This window comes from Anser cygnoides, chromosome 14 (assembly GCF_040182565.1).
Source record: "Anser cygnoides isolate HZ-2024a breed goose chromosome 14, Taihu_goose_T2T_genome, whole genome shotgun sequence".
Lineage (NCBI taxonomy): Eukaryota > Metazoa > Chordata > Aves > Anseriformes > Anatidae > Anser > Anser cygnoides.
The window spans coordinates 8,574,429-8,595,824 of NC_089886.1; the positions used below are offsets into that span (position 1 = coordinate 8,574,429).

Consider the following 21,396-nt stretch of genomic DNA (forward strand, 5'->3'; position numbering starts at 1 on the left):
TGCTTTTGCTTCTATCTTTAGAGCTTGCTTTTACAGATGGCCATCTCTGTAGTGCCTTGCCTGTCTCTTAGAATCATAGAATATCCCGAGTTGGAAGGGACCCACAAGGATCATCAAGTCCAACTCCTGGCTCCACATAGGACCACCCAAAAATCAGACCATGTGTCTGAGAGCGTTGTCCAGATGCTTCTGGAACTCCAGCAGGCTCAGGGCTTTGACCGTTGCCCTGGGGAGCCTGTCCCAGTGCCTGACCACCCTCTGGGTGAAGAACCTTTTTCTCACACCCAGCCTGACCCTCCCCTGTCCCAGCTCCGTGCCATTCCCTTGGGACCTATCATTGTCCCCAGAGAGCAGAGCTCAGCGCCTGCCCCTCCACTGCCCTCGTGAGGGAGCTGCAGGCCGCCATGAGGCCTCCCCTTGGCCTGCTCTGCTCCGGGCTGAAAAAAAACAGGGCCTTCAGTCACTCCTCTTACTCTGTTTTTGAGGACACTTCCTTTGTGCTTGTGAAGTCATTTGTTTATGCTAGGTACCACAATTGCTGATACAGAAGGTGTCAGAACTGACCTGAACCCTACAAATTTTTTTTTTTTTTGGTCATTTTTGAAAAGCCTGAAAGATCAGTTGGCAGGATTTCCTGATGGCAGAACAGGTAGTGGATCATGTCTCCCTTCTTTACCCCCATTCTACAAAGTTTTAAAATGCACCCAGAAGTCCAGCCTGTGCCTTCAATGCTTTGCAGCATTCAGCGATGTCTTATTTACCATCAAAGCCAAATTAAAGCACATCCGTGTATGCTTTGTTGGGCAAAGAGCCTTCAGAAGTGTCATTACAGTCCCAGACCAACAGCTCTCTCTCTCCCAGATGTGCTAATCTCCCTCATCAATCTGTCCCTCAAAAATAAACAAGCAGCATGTTTCTTAAACAGGAGGACCATGTTGGAAAGAGAATGAAAAACCTCGGAGGAGGGAGGTGTGAAAAAGGATGGTTATTAGGAGTTCGAAGCCAGAGAAAAATAGAGCCACATAGTACCCAGACAGTGTGTTTGTGCTAAGAACTTCCAGCACTGTTTAGTTTTGTTTTGCTATCTGCCATTGACTGTCACATTTCACAAGTTAAGAAACATGTTATTTCTTTGTTTATTTTGTCAGTCTTAGATAGTCTCTGGAGGGAAATTATATCACTGTTTCAGTGGAATAGGTTTAATTTGTTTGTGTCTTGTTGTCTATAGCATCTATCTAACTACTTATCTCTGAAGTTACCTCTCAGTCAAAGGTTTTCTGTTTTGTTCACATTTTAACAGGAGAGAATTTGCACTTGATTGCTTTGAACACTTCCTAAGTTTGGTCAGCTATCTATGTATTTATTTTTCTGTTCTAGTGAGAGTAAATGGGAATTTAAAATGTATGGAGCCAGCAAAGGTTTAGCTGCGATTTGTTTCTAATGTAGAGGAAAATTGCCCAAGTAATCTTATCCCATTCATACAACTAATATGGCTATGAGGCTCTGATGTGTTGAACGGTAAACACCATGCAACATACCCTTAAGAACTGTGGCTTAAAAGATTTCTTATTTTTCATCACACGGTTCTAGCTTTCGATGAATAAATATCAGGTCCTGCTTGTATTAACATCCATTGGAGTTTTCATGGGTTTAAACAGGAATAATAAAAGTTCCTAGTTTATAAGCATATTTTATAAAAATGATAGTAATAATGTGTTATGGAGTTAAATGGTACCACTAGGTAGCTGTGTAATGAAGAATATTTCTGATGCAAGCAGTCTACAAAGTGAAACACAGCCTATTCAAACTGAGAATATATAAACATGCTATCAACATGTGGGCAAGGGATGACATGCATTCTCCCGCAGATGAGGTGATGATAATCCAGAATAATTTTTTACTGTATTCTCTAAGAAACAAAAATTAAGAGACCCATGCAGGGAAATCCTCTGACCTTTGTAGTGCGGAAGATGTACTAGATGAATATGGCAATTTATTTGGGCTTAATATTTATTGGTTAACTCACCCACACCTTCACCAAGCAACATGATCCTTGAGCAAATTAAAAAATATATATGTTTGCACACATCAAAATTCCAGGACTAAGACAGGAAATGTAGAAAACATGGGGAAAAAACAAAGCAACACACACACATTATATGTATCATTTTCCATACCAAACCCTATCAACCCTGAAGTAAAATCCTGTCCCATTCTCATTATTAGTGTACTTTCGTCTGCCACATGCTTAAATATTTTAGTATCTTTAATCAGAGTCAGTGTGAAGTACATAGGCTAAGTTTGAATCCAGTCTTTGTGTAATTTTAGTGAATCTCTCCTAATCTTCTTTATAATCAAAATATCTTGTAGCATTTGGCTTTGGTATTTCACAGCTGACACTAAGCACATTGTTAAGTGGCAATTTAATTCATTGTCTTGCAGGATTTTAATGGATCGGGACTCATACAGTGCCTTATTCTTCTGCAGTGGTGCCATAAACTAACAGTTGGCTAACCTGAGGCTTTTTTGGAAGGGGTGGCTGGAGGTACTGTCCCCACCCTATTTTACATGATCTTTTGTATTTTTTCCCCTGTATATACAAAATATAATCTGTTGCTCATTCATATCTACACATTGCCTGACTACAGTTCTTTTTCTTGTATGTCACCTCCTTCCATTGCCACTTCCCCACCCTGTCTTTGAATCTTCTCCAAATACAGTGGTTGTTGAATTTACATTCTTCTCTGGGCTGTTAATGAGTATATTGATTAATACTGGCTCCAGTATTAATCCCTGTGGGAGACCAATTGATACTTCTCTCTCTTTTGACATAAAACCATTGATGATAACTCATTGGTTCCTAGCTGTTGGATAGATTTTTATCTACCTTATTGTATTATTATGCAGGCTATGCAACTCCAGCTTTCCTATTGAGTTCATGTATAGTACTAAACTAACAATTTACTAAAAATCCCACTATGTTATGTCTGCCTTAATTAATTAAATTCTCAGTATAATTGGGCCTGAGCTTCCATTCACAGACCTGTACCATCTATTACATGGTTCCACATAATCTTCACCATTTGTGTCAGGTTTCTGCTTCAAAAAATCAGGATAATTTCTGTTGGAAGGGATGTGGAAGTCATCTGGTCCCAGTCCCTGCTCAAAGTGGGTCCTATTAGATTAGGTTGCTTGGGTCTGGGTCTGGTCAAGTTTTGAGCACCTCCAGTGCTGGGGATTTCACAGCCTCTCTGGGCAACCTGCCCTAGTATTTGACCACTTTCATGGTTAAAAAAGCCCACACCCTTCTTTGTATTTGATGTTCCTTGTGTTTTTCCACCTGGTGTCCATTGCCTTCAGGAGGTACCTGGCTCTATCTTCTCTGTCATGCGGTTGCAGACAACAATATGGTCTCCCCTTCATCTTCTCTTCTCCAGGCTGGGCAACAACAGCTCTCTCAGTCTCTCCTTATGCTATGTTCGAGCCCTCAAGCAAATCTGTGGCCTCTCTGAGACTCACTCCAGTGTTTCTGTGCCTCTCTTGTAGTTGGGAACCTCAGACTGGATGCAGCACTACAGACATGGTCTCACAAATGCCAAGAGCACTTCCCTGGCTCTGCTGGCTGCTCTCTTGCTAATACAGCTCAGGATGTGGTTGGACTTCTTTGCTGCTTCCTAGAGAGTCAGTCTGCAGTCTGTGTTGTTGATATTTCATCACAGATATCAAGACTTTGCCTTTGGTTTTGCTGAACTTCTTGTGGTTTCTGCCAGCCTGTCCAAGTCCCTCTGAATTGTAGCCCTGCCATCTGGCCTATCGACCGCTCCCCCTACTATTTGGTGTGTCTGCAAACTTGCTGAGAGTGCACTCCATCCCATCATCAGTTCGTTAATGAAGACATTAAGCAGTATTGGTCCCAGTATTGATCCCTGAAGGATGCCACTACTTACTGACCGTTCTGTTTAGAAGCATGCAATCAAATTTACTTCTCATGGTGGTAAGAATGAACAGTGCGAGCCAGGCACAGTGGAAGTGGATCCTGCCCCACTGGCATTTCCTTGTGAATGGGAAACTGTGACACTGCTTCGCTCAAGGCACTCAGGGTCTGCCAAGAGAGCCAGGATGAAGCTGCTAGCTGAACAGCTGGATCTGAGGACAGACCTGTTTTGGGGGAGACAAAATTAATGCTGCCTTAAAGGGCAGGTTCAAGTAATTTAGTAGATCTGAGGTGTGATTCTTTAGATCTGGCATTTCATGGTCTTATCACACACCAGTTCCAGCCCCTAAGTTGAGGGGCAACAGACATAGCAAGGACTGCTGGCATTTCTCAAAGGCGTTATGGCCCATGCTAGGGACCAGGTTCCTATTTCAAGTTGTGTGTGGACACACCAGTTCAAATGACTACCCAAGATGTCCATGCTTTCTTCTGCGAGCGCAAGATTACCTTCTGGACCTGTTGCCACATCAAGCACACTTAGCAGAGCTCATGTAAATATTTGCTCACTTTGGAGGCTGCAATGTTGCTTCTTATCCGACTGTCTTTCTAAGCTGCCAGGAGCTAGGAAAATAGTCTCTTTTTAATACATCTGACACAATAAACATCCAGCTCCAATAACTGAATCCCTGATTCAGGAGGAACCTTTACTGGGGAGGGCTGCTTAAGCAAATTAGATCTCAATGGAATCAATAGGACTTTGGCACATGCTGAATGTTTAAGCACATGCTGAAGTGTTTACTATTCAGCCTCTCTTTTAGTTTCTATTTAATTAAACAGGATCAGATTCTCAATGGAAGTAAATCACTAGAGTTTCTCCCAAAGGAGTTCTCCCCGTTTGCAATAATTGAAGAGTTGATCTAATGTCCCAACTCTGCTTCTTTTTTTTCAGATATCTAGGTATCATCTGTCTGTCTGTCTATCTGCCCAACCTGTGTTATTTTTACCTCCTAAGTGATAAACTATTCAAGGTAGAGATGCTGTCAGAAGCAGCCCAGAGGGACAGAGGTCTCATTAGTTACAAACGAAGTTCTGAGCCTGTGGTAAATGAAATGAAACTTTTCTGTTATTATTGTTGTTCAAGTCTGAGCTGATATAAGCATCTCTGCTTCTTCTAATACAGGCAAGGATTTCTTTGGAAGTTTAGTGCTTCCACTCCAGATAAAAGCAAGTCATTTGCTTCTTTCATCATGTCGCTACTAATTTCCAAACAGTCAAAGCTGCTGCTAATTTATTTACTGAACACTGAAGCCCTGTTAGCAGGGGCTGCTACTGAAACTGCTTTCTGGCCTTCGGCTTTTGTTTGTTGACAGCCTGATTTCCCAGTAGGCCATTTCCACCTGTGTTTCTGTTGTTTTTAGTGCTTGTCTTTCTTTCTTCTTCCCAGTGACTGTCTCCCAAATGGCTCCTGAAGGCTTTTCTCATCTTCCCTCGCTCTCTCATCCCCTTCTCCCTCCCAGCTGCAAGGACTCTCAGCTCTGCTTTCAGTCATTCTGCAGTTAGTGGTTGTCTACACTGCTGAGTTCCCATGGGGCACTAATTTTTGTTTCAAGGACAAGATTCAAAAGAGTTTGCTACACACAGGTTGCAGGGTGCACCTTCAGATGTGCCTTCAAATAGACTTTGGAGATTTGAATATATGAGCTCCTGAAAATCAGTTTTTAAATTGCAAGGGAGGCCTATTAAGTGCTGTAAAAAAAAAAAATTTTTTTTTTTTTTTTGCTTTTCTATTTTAAAAGCTGCATTAAAAAAGTTTTGGTTTTTTTTTTCCTTCCTCTCTCCCATGACATTGGGTGGAAATAGAAATTAGGAGACTGCCATTTCCCTTTAACTTCATGCATATCAAAGGAAGAGAGATGACAGGATAAAATGATTCATAGAGTGGCCAGCATACTCCGTATCTGGAGGAACTACTGAAGAAAGATATTGAGATGTTGCAATAGTTTCTTTGCAACTAGTCAGTGTACCAGGAGCTTTCAGTGTGCAAGAAAGGTTCTAAGATGTTTTCCAAGAACTGAAAAAATTGGTGGCTGCACAGCCTTCAGGATTTATTTATTAAGATATGCTTTTAATTTTGCTGCTTAAAGTTATCTAGCCTCTCTTGTGAGTATGTGCATTTCTTGATGTGCACTTTGTTTCCTACAAAACTTCTGTTTTACTTTATCTCATCTGTGGCAACCTGTGTATATCTTTCTGAAGTCCATTATGAGAAGCTGAGCTGTGACTGACAGCTGATGTCTGCTACTCCGGGCTTCAAAAATTCTTCCTAGCCGTCGGATTAAGTTCAAGTGGGATTTTACTGCTTCGGTTTTGCTTGAATATTTGGATTCTAATGAGCCCAGAAAACAAAACACAACTGCTAACCTTCTGACTTAACCTAGGAACTGCAGCTTGGGGGTGTGGGGGTGGTGGAGGGGGTCTTTAGCTAAAACTGTGGGGCCGCTGGTTTCTCAAACTGGATGGTCACAGCTAGTGGGTATGTTGGATTTTTTCCCCTTTCCCTCAGTTTTCCATTTGTAAATCAGGTGTTAACGCTATCTGACCCCACACACAGGCACTGTGAAATTGTTCAGAAATAAATATTAATGGGAAAAATTTTGAAACAGTACTCAAAGCAAGGCTTGAGTAGTGTGCAAGACATCTCCAATGTCCAAAGGTATGCACTTTGCTAGGAGGCCACATCCACACACAGAGCTAGAAGGCAGGCATTCAAGCTATCATCTAGTGTCCTTGAGTAAGTCTCTTAGCTGCTGTGTCCCTCCATCTCCTAATAATATTGCAATAAGACTAATATTTACTTACCTCACAGTCACATAATAAGAATGAATTAATGTTTATAAAGTACTTGGAAGTCCTTGGATAAATGGTCTTATAGAAGTGCTAAGCAGAGCATGTATTGTCATTATCTTGTAGATAAATATGTAACATCTACATGGATGTACGGAGCTGTTCACACAAGCATATGCAATGTCTCATCTGACTGCACTCTGGTTAGCAGAGGATGTAAGAACAAACCCAACAGTCCTTGACAATCCGTGTCATTTTCCTTTGAAACGAGTATATTTTCTTTGAGAACAGAGCTTATCATGTAATCTCCAACGAAAGTTATGTTCTGCCTTTTACAGTTGCCATGATGCAAATGTCATTTGTACTCTCCTTCTTTATGAAAGTTAACAGTTATTTAAGAGATCAAAGTTAATTATCACTAAGGAGATCATTTTTACCTATCAACCCACTTTTGTAACCCCACTATCACAAGTAGAAGCTTTATGCTAATCAGTTTTCTAATTTCCATAAATTACTGATAGAATTACTTTTTTTTTTTCTTTTTTCAGCATGAAAGTAGATCTGTTGGTGAAAGCTCTTGAGAGGTAAAGAGACAGAGAGAAAATGAGGTAAGGCATATTTTCAAGAGTTCACCAGCTGAATGTGGTACCAAGAAAATAAAATCCAAATCATTAGGTTCATCGCATCACAAAACTTGTAGATGCTGCAGCTTTCCTGCACTGCAGAAATCTGATGCACACACATTGTTTCAATTTAACATGGTGATAGGAATGGAATCGAACGTGAGGATCACTGTGTGACCCTATTACATGTGAAGTGTCTCTATTAGAGCTGCAAAGACAGCATGCCAGAGGAGCTGAAATGTGTTGATAGAAACAAACAGATATATCTTTTTAAAAGCAGCAGTCAGAAACTCTGCAGTGTGATCCAACCGTGTTCTGCTGGAGAGGGCAAGATAGTCTATCCTAGGGGAAGATGATATTAACAAAGAGAAAGAAACCCCTTCCGCTCCATCACAGCACTTTCTGTACAGTGAGCTTGCCAAATGGAAGCTGCTACTGTGGAAGTTGTTACTGCTATGACTGACAGCTGCTGTAAAATAACTTCAGCTACAGCACGGAAGGAACAACAAGAAATCAAAATGAAACAGATGTGGATATTGTGGGTATCCTCTTGGTCTAAAAGTTGAGTAAAATAATTGCTTAGTAATTAACAAGCTTGTTGCTATGCTGCTCCAGCCTGTTAGTCTGATGCTGATGAATTCCAGCATAAATTAAATCATCTCCAATCCAGAGACTGATCCTAGAACTAAAGTTGTAGCCCTGCATTGCTTGAGCAACATCACACATTTGGAGCTTCATTTTGAGTTAATAACTGAGAAGTTTGTCCACAGTGGGCATCGGTAGACTTACACTTGACTACTGCTCCCTAGAGTAAGGAGAGAACTGGGATGCCAGTTTGATCCTATTGAAGTCCCAGTGACTTCTGTCATTGCCACTGTATCCATGTCATTTTGTAAGGCATCCCAGGCATTGGTGGTGTCCTTGGTAATTTCTCTTAGCAGCAGCATTCTGCTCTTCAGTCCTGTCCCTTTTTCAAAATCCTTTATAAAGATTAACGAGAAGAGCTCAGCAGCTCTCTGCCTTCATGGAGTTAGTAACAGCTCTGTGAGGACTTCCTGACTATAAAATAGTTGTATTTTCCATGTTTTTTAACAACATTGAGATTTTGCAGGATATTTCACTTCTGGCTTCAGGGGGAAATCAGGAGTTGTGTGTTGAAGCCAACCAAATTGCTCAGCATTAGTCTTTCAAGTGCCTGGAGCACTTTCCCCCAGCTGCAAGAAGAGACCTGCTTAGCAATAAGGCAAAGCCCAGAGCGCCCATGACCAGTGCCATGATCCCCTCCCAGTCACAGGATCCTGCATCTCTCTGCATTGTCTGTGTAGACCTTGGCAGCCCTCTAACCAGGTGGGCCTCCAGAGCTAAATGTAGGGGCACTTGAAAGCATCCCAGGAACAGGCAGGCACAAAGGAAACTAAAAGGGCCTTGGCTTCCCCATGGCTGTGAGTTCTTGTGTCCCTGCTTAGAGAAAAGCAACACAAAATTATATTCCCACTTGATTTTTTATTCTTCGACCTTCACGTCTCCTGCACGCACGCATCTATTTTTCTTCAAACAGGAGCCATCCCACTGAAGTCAGCAGGACTCTGCTGGTGCTCTAAGGAAAGCATGCATATGCCTGGATCAAGTTGATATTTACAGAAGGCTCCTTTTGAATTGGCTTTTGATTATACACCTATGTCAGAGGGTGGACAGTGAGACTCTCTGTGACTTGTTTCCATGCGAGAAAGACGGTGAAAGATTGCAAAGATAAACTTTAATATTACAGGCCTTTTTTAACTGCCATGTACAGCACTGAACTGGGTATTTCTGGTTGAAAGGGAACATAAACTATGATGCAGAACACTAAAGGATTTAGAAAACATAACCTTTGTGCATATGGTTTAGGTTTTATTATCCCATTTATTTATTCTGCTGGATATCTGTAGGATAATATGATCAATGAGTTGGAATCCTTCCTTGTTTCTACCAACAACAAATCAAACCATTAATAGGCCAATAAAATCCTGGGATTTGGAGAGAGGGGAGGAGGGGAAGTAATTGCATTGTTCTGATTCTAACGAGCCACATCTATCTTAAAATAACTGATTAAAGCCGCTGCTGGCACACAGCCTGTGCACAAAAAAGCTTGTTGCTAACAGGTGTGTAGTGCAGGGGCATGGGGACATGAAGTCACGCTGCGTCTGCTGCATGCTCTGTGCAAATGGGATGTGGGAAGCCCCTCTGGCTGGGGCAATGTCCTCCTGCTTGACCCTTCCCATACACCTCTGAAGCCACGGTGACAGGCTTGCAGCTTGGCCAGCCAGGAGCACACGGGGGTTTCTGGGGCACACCGTGCGGCTGATAAATAGTTCCAGGGATGCGTGATTGCATAATGATAGCCACATTCATTCACCTGTCTATCAAAAGAGATGCATTAAAGTTTGAGCTCTCTTCCCCTGGGTCCACGAAGAGACATTTGAGTGTTAGCTTATAGTCTTTAACATTCCTCCTAACAGTGGGCTAAGTGCAGTGGGGTTAAACAGAGTCCCTTTTGCTTAGTAATCCATTAGCTAATGGGTGTGTAAGCCCATCAATTTTCTGTTTATTCCCTAACCCCATTAGGGTACACCTGCTGTGCATAAAAAATACACCTGACAAATCAGAGTGATAGTTGAAATAAAATAAATATCAAGTGTTGTTATAGCTGATCCATAGTGTTTAAAGCAGAAAGGGCATAACAGTGATTTGTGAGGGCGGAACAAAGTACAGCTTGCTGGCTCATGGTTGACATCAATCCCCTCGCAGTCTCGCCGCTTCACCTGTAGACTCCAGCAGTCAACGGCTTCCTTCCCCAGCCCCGTCAGCCGCTCTGCAGGGCTGCCGTTCACCTTCAAACGCCGTCTCCAAGTGCCTTCCAGAGAGCCCCAGCACTGCTAAGTGATAAATTAATTATTTGGGGTGGGGAGGGAGAGGGTGTGAGAGCTCGCAGGCTGCTCTTCCATGAAGGCAGCCAGAAGCTTCAAATCTGTCTCCGATACCAGGCCATTTGTTTTGTCACTTCATCGGCTTTATTTATTTATTTATCTTACGGCTCCCCTTGCGATTAAAACTGTTGAAACAGCTGTTAGCTGGTAGCAACTTTCATTGTGCTATTTCCTGACGTCAATCAGGCGACTGTGGGGCTGCAGCAGTGATCAGAGCTGCGCCGGGCGGGAGGAGAGGCAGCAGCATCCCCGTCTGTCCCCGGCCCCTCGAGGACAGACAGGGGCTGCCGGTAGCAGCTGAAGCAGCCATGCAGCCTCATGCTCAAGGGGTAAATCAGGGAATAGCAGCTACAAACCTGTGGAACTCACTCACTGCCAAAAGCCAACACTGAAATTAAGAGATTGTTGGAGAATTGAATAAAATGTAGATTTATGTTTTTAAAAAAAAAAAGAAAAAGAAAAAGAGCACCTTCACCACCAACTGAGGAGGCTGACGAGGATAAGATGAGCAAGGTCCTTCGTTCAAGGCAGTCTGTCCAGTGTGGAGAAACTCCTCAGGGCAAACGAATGGGCTTTGAACAAGCAGGTCTTGGCCTTCGTGGGCAGGAGCTGGATGCCCTTTGCCATCACGGTGAGGATGCTGAGCAGCTGGGCCAAGGAGGGCAGGCAGAGAACAACACAAGCAGATGGGGCACTAGTGTCTGGGGTAGCCTCTGTGCCCATCAGCCCGGGATGGGGAAGCTTTGCAGTCTTTGTGGGTGTGGAAATGTGGGTAGAAAGCTCCTTGAGCCAAGGAAAGCTTAGAAATGCGGGGGGTCAGGCGCACACAACCTAAGCTCATGTGTGAAGGGCACCGTGACCACAAATATCACTACTCCTTTTACTATTGAAGCAAACAAACATTGTGCAGATTTTCTGCAACATTTTAGGTACCTCGGGGCTGAGTGTGTCTATTTGGGGCTGCTGAATCCACAGATGAGCAAGCTGAAGAGCTCAGCTTAAACCTGGCTGAAGGCACATTTAAAGAAAAAAAAAAAAAAAAGTGAGAGAGACCAGATGAACGCAATCATGAATGGAGCCCGAGAATTGACAAAATCTTCAGTCTGGATAATGCAGAGGAGGGAGGGGTTTGTGAACGTGGCCTGGATTGCCCAATTCCTTAGATTTCAAGCACCACTGATGGGTGAACGAACAGCGATAAAGTGAACAAAGCAAGTCATTGGTGTTGAGTTGTATTATCCGCAGGCTTCAGCATTTTCCAGCCAAATGCTTGCCACTTCTTCCTTCCCAGCCCACTGCTGCTATTATTTTTACATCATGACTGTTGAGGAGTGTATCATTCATAACATACCTATCATAGAGAGATTCCTTTTTAAATGCTTAGGGAGATAGAGGGCTACAAACCCTGGGAAATCAGCTATGCCTAATATATTATGTAGAAGTTCTGTAATCATTATTGAACTAAAGTGCATTGAGTAAGTGGATAAAATCAGTCCCACTGTAGCATAAGTCTCCAGAGAGCACAGATAAAAATGCCTCATACTTAAGTAGGAAAAGGTAACAAAATATTTCCAGTCCCAGCAACTGCATTTTCCCCCCCTCTGTATAAATAGGGAACCCTCAGGAGAAGGCAATGATGCAGCAGAGGTTGAAGGCAAAGTTAATGGTGGCGCGGTGGGGAGCTAGGCGGTGCCTGGGGCAGGCTGATGATGAGCAACATGCCATGGAAATGAAGCCGAAGGCAGAGCCCTTGGTGGCAGGGGCAGCAGGCAAGGAGGCAGAGGGGCAGCAGGCAGGCCCCCCCATGCAAAGCTGGGGGGAGCAGCGTGGGTCTGGGAGAGCATGGGGAAAGGCTGCAGCATGACAGCCTCCAGATGAGCCTGGTACAATGTCTGAGCTCCCCTTTCCTCTAAACACTGTAGAAAAGTGAACGTTTATGTCCAGGGTTCGCCTCGAGGCTTGCTTTTCAGAGCTTGTCATGGCTCTTGCATGGAGTGACTGGCTCACGCAGTTTCCCACCCCAACACGCACACACCCTGCAGTTTTGTGCCTCCTGAGCTGTTGCCTTTCTACAAAGCACAGTCACTGGCACGTTTGTCTTGAGGTTATTCTCAACCAGATAACCTGTGCCCCTTCAGAGCACGCCTGTGTATAGCTACAGACATAACTGGACCTTCCTGCTCTCACATGCATAGTCAAGAGCTGCCAGGCTGCAGTGAACCACCATGCCATGGTGCCTCTCTGGTATACCAGCTGCAATCCCACTGAATCCCTTCGAAGGGATTACAGTGTAAGGCAAAATTTGACATGAATAAATGTGGGAGAATTAGAGCTTCATATACTTTACCCTTTCTGTGACAAAGCAAACAATTTCACTCCCTCTTATATAAAACAGGCTTTGGCTGGAGTGGAACTATAGCACACTTTTTGTTCTGTGTTTCAGGAAAGGAGTTGGTGATTATCTAAATATATTTTTAGGTGAGATCGTCAAACATGCATTCACATTTATGTCAAAGTTAAATGAAAATAGGAAGGAAAAATGTGTTAGAGCACTGTGTTTGCTGCTCCTGTTATAAGCCTACACAGAAAAGCCACCTAGAGTTGCAGTCCCTGCTGTTAGGCTGTGACCTGGATAGTCATCGGCATTCGAGTGCTGGAATGACTATATTAAAGTTTTCAAAGATGTGTGCTCTTTCACATGACCTGCCAATCATGTTGGAGCAATGCCATAAGCTCTGGGCTAGCTGTATCCTCAAGGGCACCAAGGAGAGGAAGAGAGAACAGAGTTGCAGGGTTGGAATTATTACTTATTTATCTAAAGTATTGACCTGACCTGCCCTACTGAAATATCAGTATTAGATGCTGGGGTAAAGGGATGCCAGAGCCAGATCTTTCTGGGAAATAGGGGAAACGGAGATAAATGAGGCCCAAATCAGGCAGCATCCCATTGAGAAAAGGGGGTTGGGGGGTTGGAAACGACACAACAAAGGTGGGCAAGGAGGTGGCACTGGCTCAAAAGAGTGTGACCAGTGTGTGGGCAGCAAACAAAATGACCAAATGTCTTGCTCAAGCACCAGCAAGCACCGGTGTCAGACCACTTCACAGTATCACCGAGATGTGCCCATATTGCACAGGGTGAAATCTGAATGTTTACAGTTAGGTTTTGCATGTATTTGTCACCACATGGTAATGAAATGTGCTTGTGAAGGCAGGAAGAGGCAAGCAGAAAGTGTTGCTTAAATAAAGTCATTGTGGCTGGAGCTGAGAAATCAAAGGGTCACATCTTTGAGATGATATGGACACTCCTCTTGGACTCCCCACTTCTCTGTCTGAAATATGCACCCAGGTCCAAGCGAGGAAAAACAGCTTGAAGTGGAAGTGGAAAGGAAAAAAAAAAAAAAAAAAACTTTTCGGATTCTCCGAGAAAATGAGGGCAAGTCTCCTGAAGACAAGACTGCTAGAATTTGTCTTGCTTAGCCCAGCAAAGTGAAAACTGCCAGTGGCAGCATTTGTTTGCTGTGTGTCTAAACAGGAGGTATAACACAGGAGAGCGGATGATTCAGGTGCATGACCAAGTGTGTAATGTTTGCCGTGCACCAGAGGACCAAGTTTCAGTGACAGCTTCCCTAATAAGGTGACGAGGGTAAACGAGCTAAATGCCCATAAGATGCAGTGGATGTGTTCCTGAAAAAGCCTGCGCAATGACGCCTTTGATAAAACTCTTCTAAAACTACTGTCCTGTAAAACAGGAGGTGTCTGGAGCTGAGCTGGGGCCTCCAGGCATTATTAGAACAGAAGCCTGGTTTGAACAAGAGGACCGGTGAACAAGGGGCAGAAAACAGAAAGGAGCTGAGGCAATCAAGTGTATAACATGAAGTATGTCTTCAGCTAATCCATGAAATGGCAGAAGATACACGGACTTGATGCTAAGCAGAATTATGTAAATGATTACGTGAAGCAGCTGTGGCATGAGCCCGTAGATACAGAGAAGGGCTCCAAAGGGAATAAACAGACACACAGACAAGGCCAGGAAGCTAACAGTGAGGGAGCTTCTTTTGCTGAGGTTTCTTTAAACTAAATAAAAAATTAGAGGCATTCCCATACAAAAATACAACCAATCCCACTGCCAGGCAAATTCTCATAGGATCCAAAAGGCTGAAGCAGAAATCTGGTTCCAGACAGAGAACCATTATGTAACCTAGAACAGGTTGCCTAATATTACATCCCACATTTTTCAGACTGCTTTTTAGCCACATGTGACCTAACATTTTTATTTTTATTTTTTAACAGTGCACCAAGCACTCAGAGAGCCCTTGGCTGCAGTGATGCCTACCAATATTCACACCATCTGAACGAGAACTAGGAGAATTATCTCAGGCAGAAGACACAGATCTCTTGTGTGGACAGAATAAGTAACAGGCCAACAGCTCTCTTTTCGCTAGCAACTACTGGGTTGGATTTGATAATATTGAAGAGGCAGCCAAAACTTTACATTGCAAGAAACCACTTGCAGCTGCTTACATTTGTAGCGAATTTAAATTTTGTAAGTAAATTTTAATTTAATTTAAGCTGAAATCTCAACATCAATATTCCTACCAAAACAATGCTCAGAGCCTTGCATTATGCATGGCATTTAAAAGTTTTCAGCTGTCTCTAAAGTCTTCTGTACAACAGCCAACCTTGAGGCCTAGCTGAATGCCAGTGTGTCAACCTTCCTCACCTCAGAAATAAAAATTCTTATCATCCTCCCCTACTAGAGGAGTATAAGAAAAAAATTAAACACCTAGAGCCAGTCTAGTGGATGATGGATGTATCATTTAGGAATGGCAGTAGCACAGATACGGTTTACAGGAGCTTCCTTCATGGTCAAGGAGCTTGTTACAGCTCAGCATACTTTGACGCACTTATTGGAGCTGGCCATGAGGTCTCGGTCACTGAAGACCTGGCCCTGAGTCCCTAAGGAAGTGTTACTGTTAACTTAAATGATACCAGGATGAAAACTTGAATCTCCCTGGGTATCTGGCAGTACATCTAATATACCTTTGTCTTGTACTTCATTATCACTGTGTTCAGGCAGCCAGCTCTTTGCAGTTGGGTATGCACTAGAGCACTAGATATGCTCCTGAAAGCCACTAGAAATATAGGTGAGCTCTTCAAGCAATTGATAGAATTAAAAAAAAAAAAAAAAAAAGAATTAGTAATAATAATGATATCAGGGTGAACATACAGCATTATGTGCCAGCATCCTTTGACATCTATTAGTGACATAGTAAGAGGAGTTTCAGAGCACCAGTATTTGCAGTGTTTCACCATGAAATTCCAAGAAGTTCTGCTTCTCCTTAATTTCAGAAAGACAACTCTGTAGCCTTTGGCTTCTACATTTTAGTTTTTCTCATCTACTAGCCAGCAGAAGTAGAAAAATAAACACACAACTAGGAGCTGTATTCACAGACAGGAAGTAACTTTAATTAAATATTGTGAAAGTTGAAAAGTTTTTACAGCTTGAATTTCTGCAAAAAAATTATAACAATCTCTACAGTAGTTAGTTTCTCTAACAATAGAACTGTACAGTGTGTGTGTCTATTCAAAAAGATTTAGATAAGAAGGTGAAAGGTTAGTAGTTTCAGAGATGACTTCATTTTAGCTGCATCCTAGTACAACTGTGAGGAAATAGGCATACGTTATGCAATCCAGTCATTGTGAAGCTTCACCTTTTTAAAACTGAAATCTGGACGTTTCCACTTAAAGCCATATTCTGTAAACAGCTGTATCTTTTACTTTGTAAAAGATAAGGGTGGTGCAGGGGAATTTTTATAAAGTCCCATTCATCAGATCACTATAAATAGCTGCAACAAAATAAAATTATGCACATTGTCAAAGGATCTTTGGACATTGGTGCAGAAGACTACAAACATAGATGGCTAACACTGGTGTTAAAATCGCTATGACTTTGAGTGGAGCTCTACAAGAGTAATTGATGGTGTCACTGGACAAAATATGGCTTTAAATTTGATTACATTGTCGTGCTGTTGCTTACTATGTGAATTAGAATAATTGCTTGGAATACACAGAAGCAATAAACTGATGTCTCTCACATTTTCCAGTTTTTTCTCCTTTTATTTTCTCACCATGAAAAAAAAATCCTGTTTTTTTCCCTTCCCCTAAAAGATCACACTGCGACGTTCTAGTGAAAACCATTGCAAAATTCATACAGGAAGCATGCACAGTTGCAGCATCGTTGTAAATGATTTCTTGCTCGACTAGAAAAAAGTTATATTGTTTTAAGGTAACAAAACAGTTCTTTTGTGCTTTTCAATTCCTTTTTTTTTTTTTCTTAGAATGTTAGTGATGATTGACAGTTCTGGTGCACAGTACAATGTACAAGTGAAATGAATATGATTTGCATTGTTAAGGCATCCAATCTGCTGGTTTATATTTATGTGAAAGACAGAGAAATATACAAGCAGACTTAAGAAAGAAAGTATTTTCATTGAGTTCTATGAAGTTTCTCCCCATATTTAATGCACAAAAATGCGTCACTCCAAAGAGGAGAAATCCCATGCATATTAATAGAGTAAAACAGCATTAGTTTTTGTTAAGCTTCAAAAGCAAAGGATACATTTTTTTTAAATCTACATAACTAAATGCTACAAGAATAATATGCTACCTTTTGCCATATATTGGAAAAAACTTCTTAACTTACAAATAATACAAAAATAGACAATGGCTTTTGGGTGGAAATTAAAAAAATGGAAGCATGATTTTAAACAATACTAAAAAAAAAAAACTATAAATGAAATGTTTTAAAATCACATTTGAACAGCTAATACAACGGTGAATGACCAAACAAATCAGCACTTTTCACATAGCAAACATACACAATAAAATAAACTGGGGTAGGGGAAAAAAGCAATGTACAAATTCCAAAGATAAATACATTATTTATATGGATATTTTACAAAATCCCCTTTAAAACAAACAAACAAAAAAGAAACCCCAGAAAACAAAAAGCTTTTTTTTTCTTTAATTAATTTTGCAAGTATGTGCAAGCTAAAGGTAGTGAGCTCTTTTTGCAAAATATGCAGTAAAATTCTTTATTGTGATATTGAAAAACTGTCTTAAGACATTAAAATGTATAAATAGAACAACAACTTTGGCAAAAAATCACAAAAATCTACAGTATTTATAACTACATACAAAACACAACAGCAAAGAAAAAATATCAGGTAATGTATCTTCAGAGCTTTGCTGCCTCTCTGACTAATAGTTTTTAAGAACACTTCCCAGGTAATGATAGCAAATTTTTTTGTAAAACAGAAGCTATGGTTTTGATTTGAAATCCTCCTAACAGCCCCACCCCCCCATGCCCCAAACTTGTGTTTTCATTTGACTATTCAAAAGCAGTTACCTGTTGCTTAATATATTATGATACAAACTGAGAGGGTCGACCGATACAGGACCAATCCTAGCAGGAAGGTGACAAAAATGTGTGCTTTTACATTGGGAGGATACAGAACTGCAGATGAACCTTTTCTCATTCTGCCCCATAAAAATAGATCAAGAGGAACCAGGGTATGACAAAAACACTCTTTGGGTGATGGCCACAGTCTGTGTCTTGTGATGGCTATGCAAAATTTAAATGGCATTTTATGCACAGCTCCGGCAACACTAAACTTCAGGAAGGCCACTCATTTGGAGAGTCTGATATATAAACTAAAGAGAGCCATGATAATCTAATCCTGCAGTTTTAGCAGTATATCTAGAGGAACTGGATTCTGAGCTCAAGAGGAAATGTGTTTGTTATTTGTGTCCTTACCTAATCTTTCAGCAACTTTTTTTGTTGCATTATTTACACACTTATTTAGCCCAATAGTAAAGACAGATGTTACGAATCCCACCCCTCATCCTGCCCTCACCATCCAAAAATACCAGCCTTCTAGGGAGTGATATCTATTTAATGAGAACATTAAAAATGCATCGTATTAGCAAATCACCACTGGATAAGCAACCTGTATGAGCCGACCCTTAATTAAATGGCCATAATTCTTCTACGAAAAACTAACTGGCACTTCTATTCTGTCCCATACAGACTTGTATGTAACTGACACCACTTCATTTTTCTTTACACGGCTTTAAAAAAATTCATAAATTAAAAATGTGGAGTTCCATTGCTAGTGTCCCTCGCGTAATTGGATGATTTATAAAAGACAAATGGTATTGAGTTAAATCAAGCCTTTAAAAAAAAAAAAAAAAGCAAGCCCCCAACCCCAGAAAACAAAAACAAAACAAAACTAAACAAAAAAAAGGTGGATTTTTTTTTTTTAATCAACATACAATAAATATATCTCCCAGTTATTTGGGATGGACAGCTTGAATCAACACCTTGCAATTGCAGATTGTTAATTTCAGTACTTGCAAGGATGGTGATTTTTTTTTGTTTAAAAATCCGCAGTTATTGTAAGATTCTTCTTTATTTCTTTTTTATTTTTAAAAAGGCCTGAGTAAAAAGTTCCACTCTGGGACTTGTATCAGATTCTCTCTGAAGCAGAATTCAACCTCTTCATTAATAAAATTCTTCAAGGCAATTCTTTCACATGGGGGGAACAATCATGCCAGATATAGCTGTCATAAGGAGAGGAGAGGGGGGGAGAGAGAGGGGGAAAAGAGTTACTTTTGTGCATTCTGAAGCAACTTTTAAAATCCTCAGCATTTTTAAACATTTACTAGCAACATAAATGGCCATACTGTGAATTAAATTTACATGTAAGTATGATGCAGTAAAGACAACTACATGCACATTAATCCCAGGAAGCCTCATTCTGATTGGAAAATGTTGTAAATTGCTCTGCTGAAATCAGTGACCTTCTTGCAGAGTAAATGCGGTTCGCCTGATGTGAGAATCATCCCCCAACTTAATTTTCTGATTTTAGTTTCAAAATCTCAAAATGTTCAGGAGACTTAAACCTGTCCCAGCCATTGCCACGCATTCTATTATTTTTTAAAAAGAAAAGTACTTGCTCTACATATGAGCAAATGGCTGAAGTCCCATAAGCCACAAGTGTTACAGATCTGGCAGTATGTTTGTTGCATTAGGCAGAGTAACAGTGGTTCATTTTCCTATGCCAGTTTTCTCTTACTAGTTCGCTGTTCAGCCCTGAGACTTGTGTATGCATTTCCAGGTGCTCAGAAAAGGACTTAAGCCCTCAAATCCATTTTTAAGTTGAAGTAGAAATATGCCCTTAACTAACTGATGGCTTTGCAGACCAGCAGCTCATGGTTTTATTACACTTGCAGCATATTTCACCAACTACATTAAATGAATAGTACGTTAATGTTAATTTAGAATGTCCTCTCTTTTGTTGGCTAAATAGCATCATCAGTATTCCTTTGATAAGCTTTCTAACCTCAGTTTCTCTGGAACCACCACCTCTCTTAAAGAAGAGACATTTATTAAAAGTCAATAGGTAAAATCTTCCACCTAGCTTGACCTCCAGGTTGGTCTGGAGTGTCCGAGTGACACACTGTGAGCAAGCACATCATTACAGGAGGTAGTCCTGTAAGTTAACGATGAAAGCTGTAACAACAACGCACCTTTAAAACACCAGTTGTATGGTTATTTGCAAAAAGGTATAAAACAGATTTGCCTTCAGGTTGGCGGCACTTCATGGGCACATTATTTAAATGCTAGAACTGACTGCCATCTCAGACATCTGGACATGTAATTTCTTAAGGAAGAACTCAGCCCTGTGACTGGTGCTGATTCATTGTGCTTTAATTACAGCTGCAATTATTTGATAAGAACAGAGCCAAAGTAAAAGGCTCACAGATTTGGGGTTGGAGGGGGAGAGGAGGGAAATGTTTTCTCCACAAACACCACCATATGTGCAAGAATTACAAGTCTAATCAGCAAGGGGAGAACAGCTCGAGTAAACTGCACTGATTAAATGAAATAAAATGAGAGAAGGCGAGAATGCAAAACACATCCACATGTTTGCAGCAGGCCATCCTCAGAGGTGACATGTTGCAAGTATACAGCAGAATTTCGATTCCTGAATTTATTATTCCGCAACATTTTTATATGGAATCGCTATACTGATTGTTTTCACTCCACATAAGGGCTCTTCAAGGTGCTGGAAATTAAGATAAAAGGGATAGAGAGGTGAGTTAAGTTGTTTATGCCCTACAAGACGACATTCAAGTGAGTTATATAGCATTTACTGACATAGGGTGGTTTTTTGGTGTTTTTTTTTTTTTTTTAAGATTCCTTGCCAATTTTATCAACACTGGATAAAACAAAAACAGCTTTGTTAAAAATAAATAAACAAATAAATCCCAAAAAGATTTTGTTTCAAGAGCATCTCACATAACAAGCCCTGAATGCTCACAAGTAGGCTTTCCCCTTGTTATGTGTGACTGAAAATGAAGCAAACCCAAGTCAGGCAATGCTCTCACGGTTTTGGTACTCAGTTGCTCCCTGCTCTGCTCCTGGGATCCTTACACTGTAGGCCAGGGTATGGATCCTGGTCCATGGACATCTGCCGACATCCAAGGCATCAATAAAATAGGCAATGACAGCAATGGGTACAGTCAACAAGACTGTAATTATGCTTGTGGCGGCCCTATGAGGCAGTCACCCACAGCTAAAGGTGAGAGTGTAATTTTCCCTGCATGAATGAAAGAAAGGGACATGGGCAGGGACCTGAGTCACAGGTTGTGGTCCCAGTTCTTCTAGCTCACTGTATTACATTGAGTAATTTGATTTGCTTCTGTGTCTTACCTGTGGATAAGTTTTATCCCTATTAAAAAATCACTTGCAGATTTCAGGATGGCACTTGCTTAGTAGAACACTGAGGTGGAACAGCAGTGCTTGGACATCAGAGATGTACGTTACAGCACAGAGAAGAGCACTGCCAAGAACAGTGCTCCTTCCTTTACTGCTCAGATATGTAAGGAGTTAAGCAGATGGGAATGGATAGAGTCTTCCTGTATGTGATGAGTGCAACTGAACAGAATCAGATGGCTAATCAAT

At 41.3% G+C, this 21,396-nt stretch overlaps 1 protein-coding gene and 1 long non-coding RNA gene across 17 annotated transcripts in view; one reads left to right on the top strand and one right to left on the bottom strand.

Moving 5' to 3' along the window:
- Positions 1-15,575, top strand: part of LOC106032866 (uncharacterized) — a 98,985-nt gene extending 83,410 nt beyond the window's left edge. For both annotated transcript variants that reach the window (XR_007169561.2, XR_001205078.3), the window contains 2 exons: positions 7,327-7,386; positions 14,658-15,575. This is a non-coding gene — a long non-coding RNA (uncharacterized lncRNA). The remainder of the gene's footprint in view (positions 1-7,326; positions 7,387-14,657) is intronic.
- EBF1 (EBF transcription factor 1) overlaps positions 1-21,396 on the bottom strand; it is a 315,044-nt gene that overhangs the window by 25,038 nt on the left and 268,610 nt on the right. For 8 of the 15 annotated variants that reach the window (XM_048080411.2, XM_048080413.2, XM_048080410.2 and 5 more), the window contains one exon: positions 15,812-18,989. The exons of the other annotated variants lie outside the window; for them this stretch is intronic. Coding sequence is in view for 4 of the 8 variants with exons in the window: in XM_048080417.2 (XP_047936374.1) it covers positions 18,958-18,989 (32 nt within the window). In the remaining 4 variants the exon portion in view is untranslated. Of the gene's footprint in view, positions 1-15,811; positions 18,990-21,396 lie in introns of those variants that run through there. 15 annotated transcript variants of the gene reach the window in all.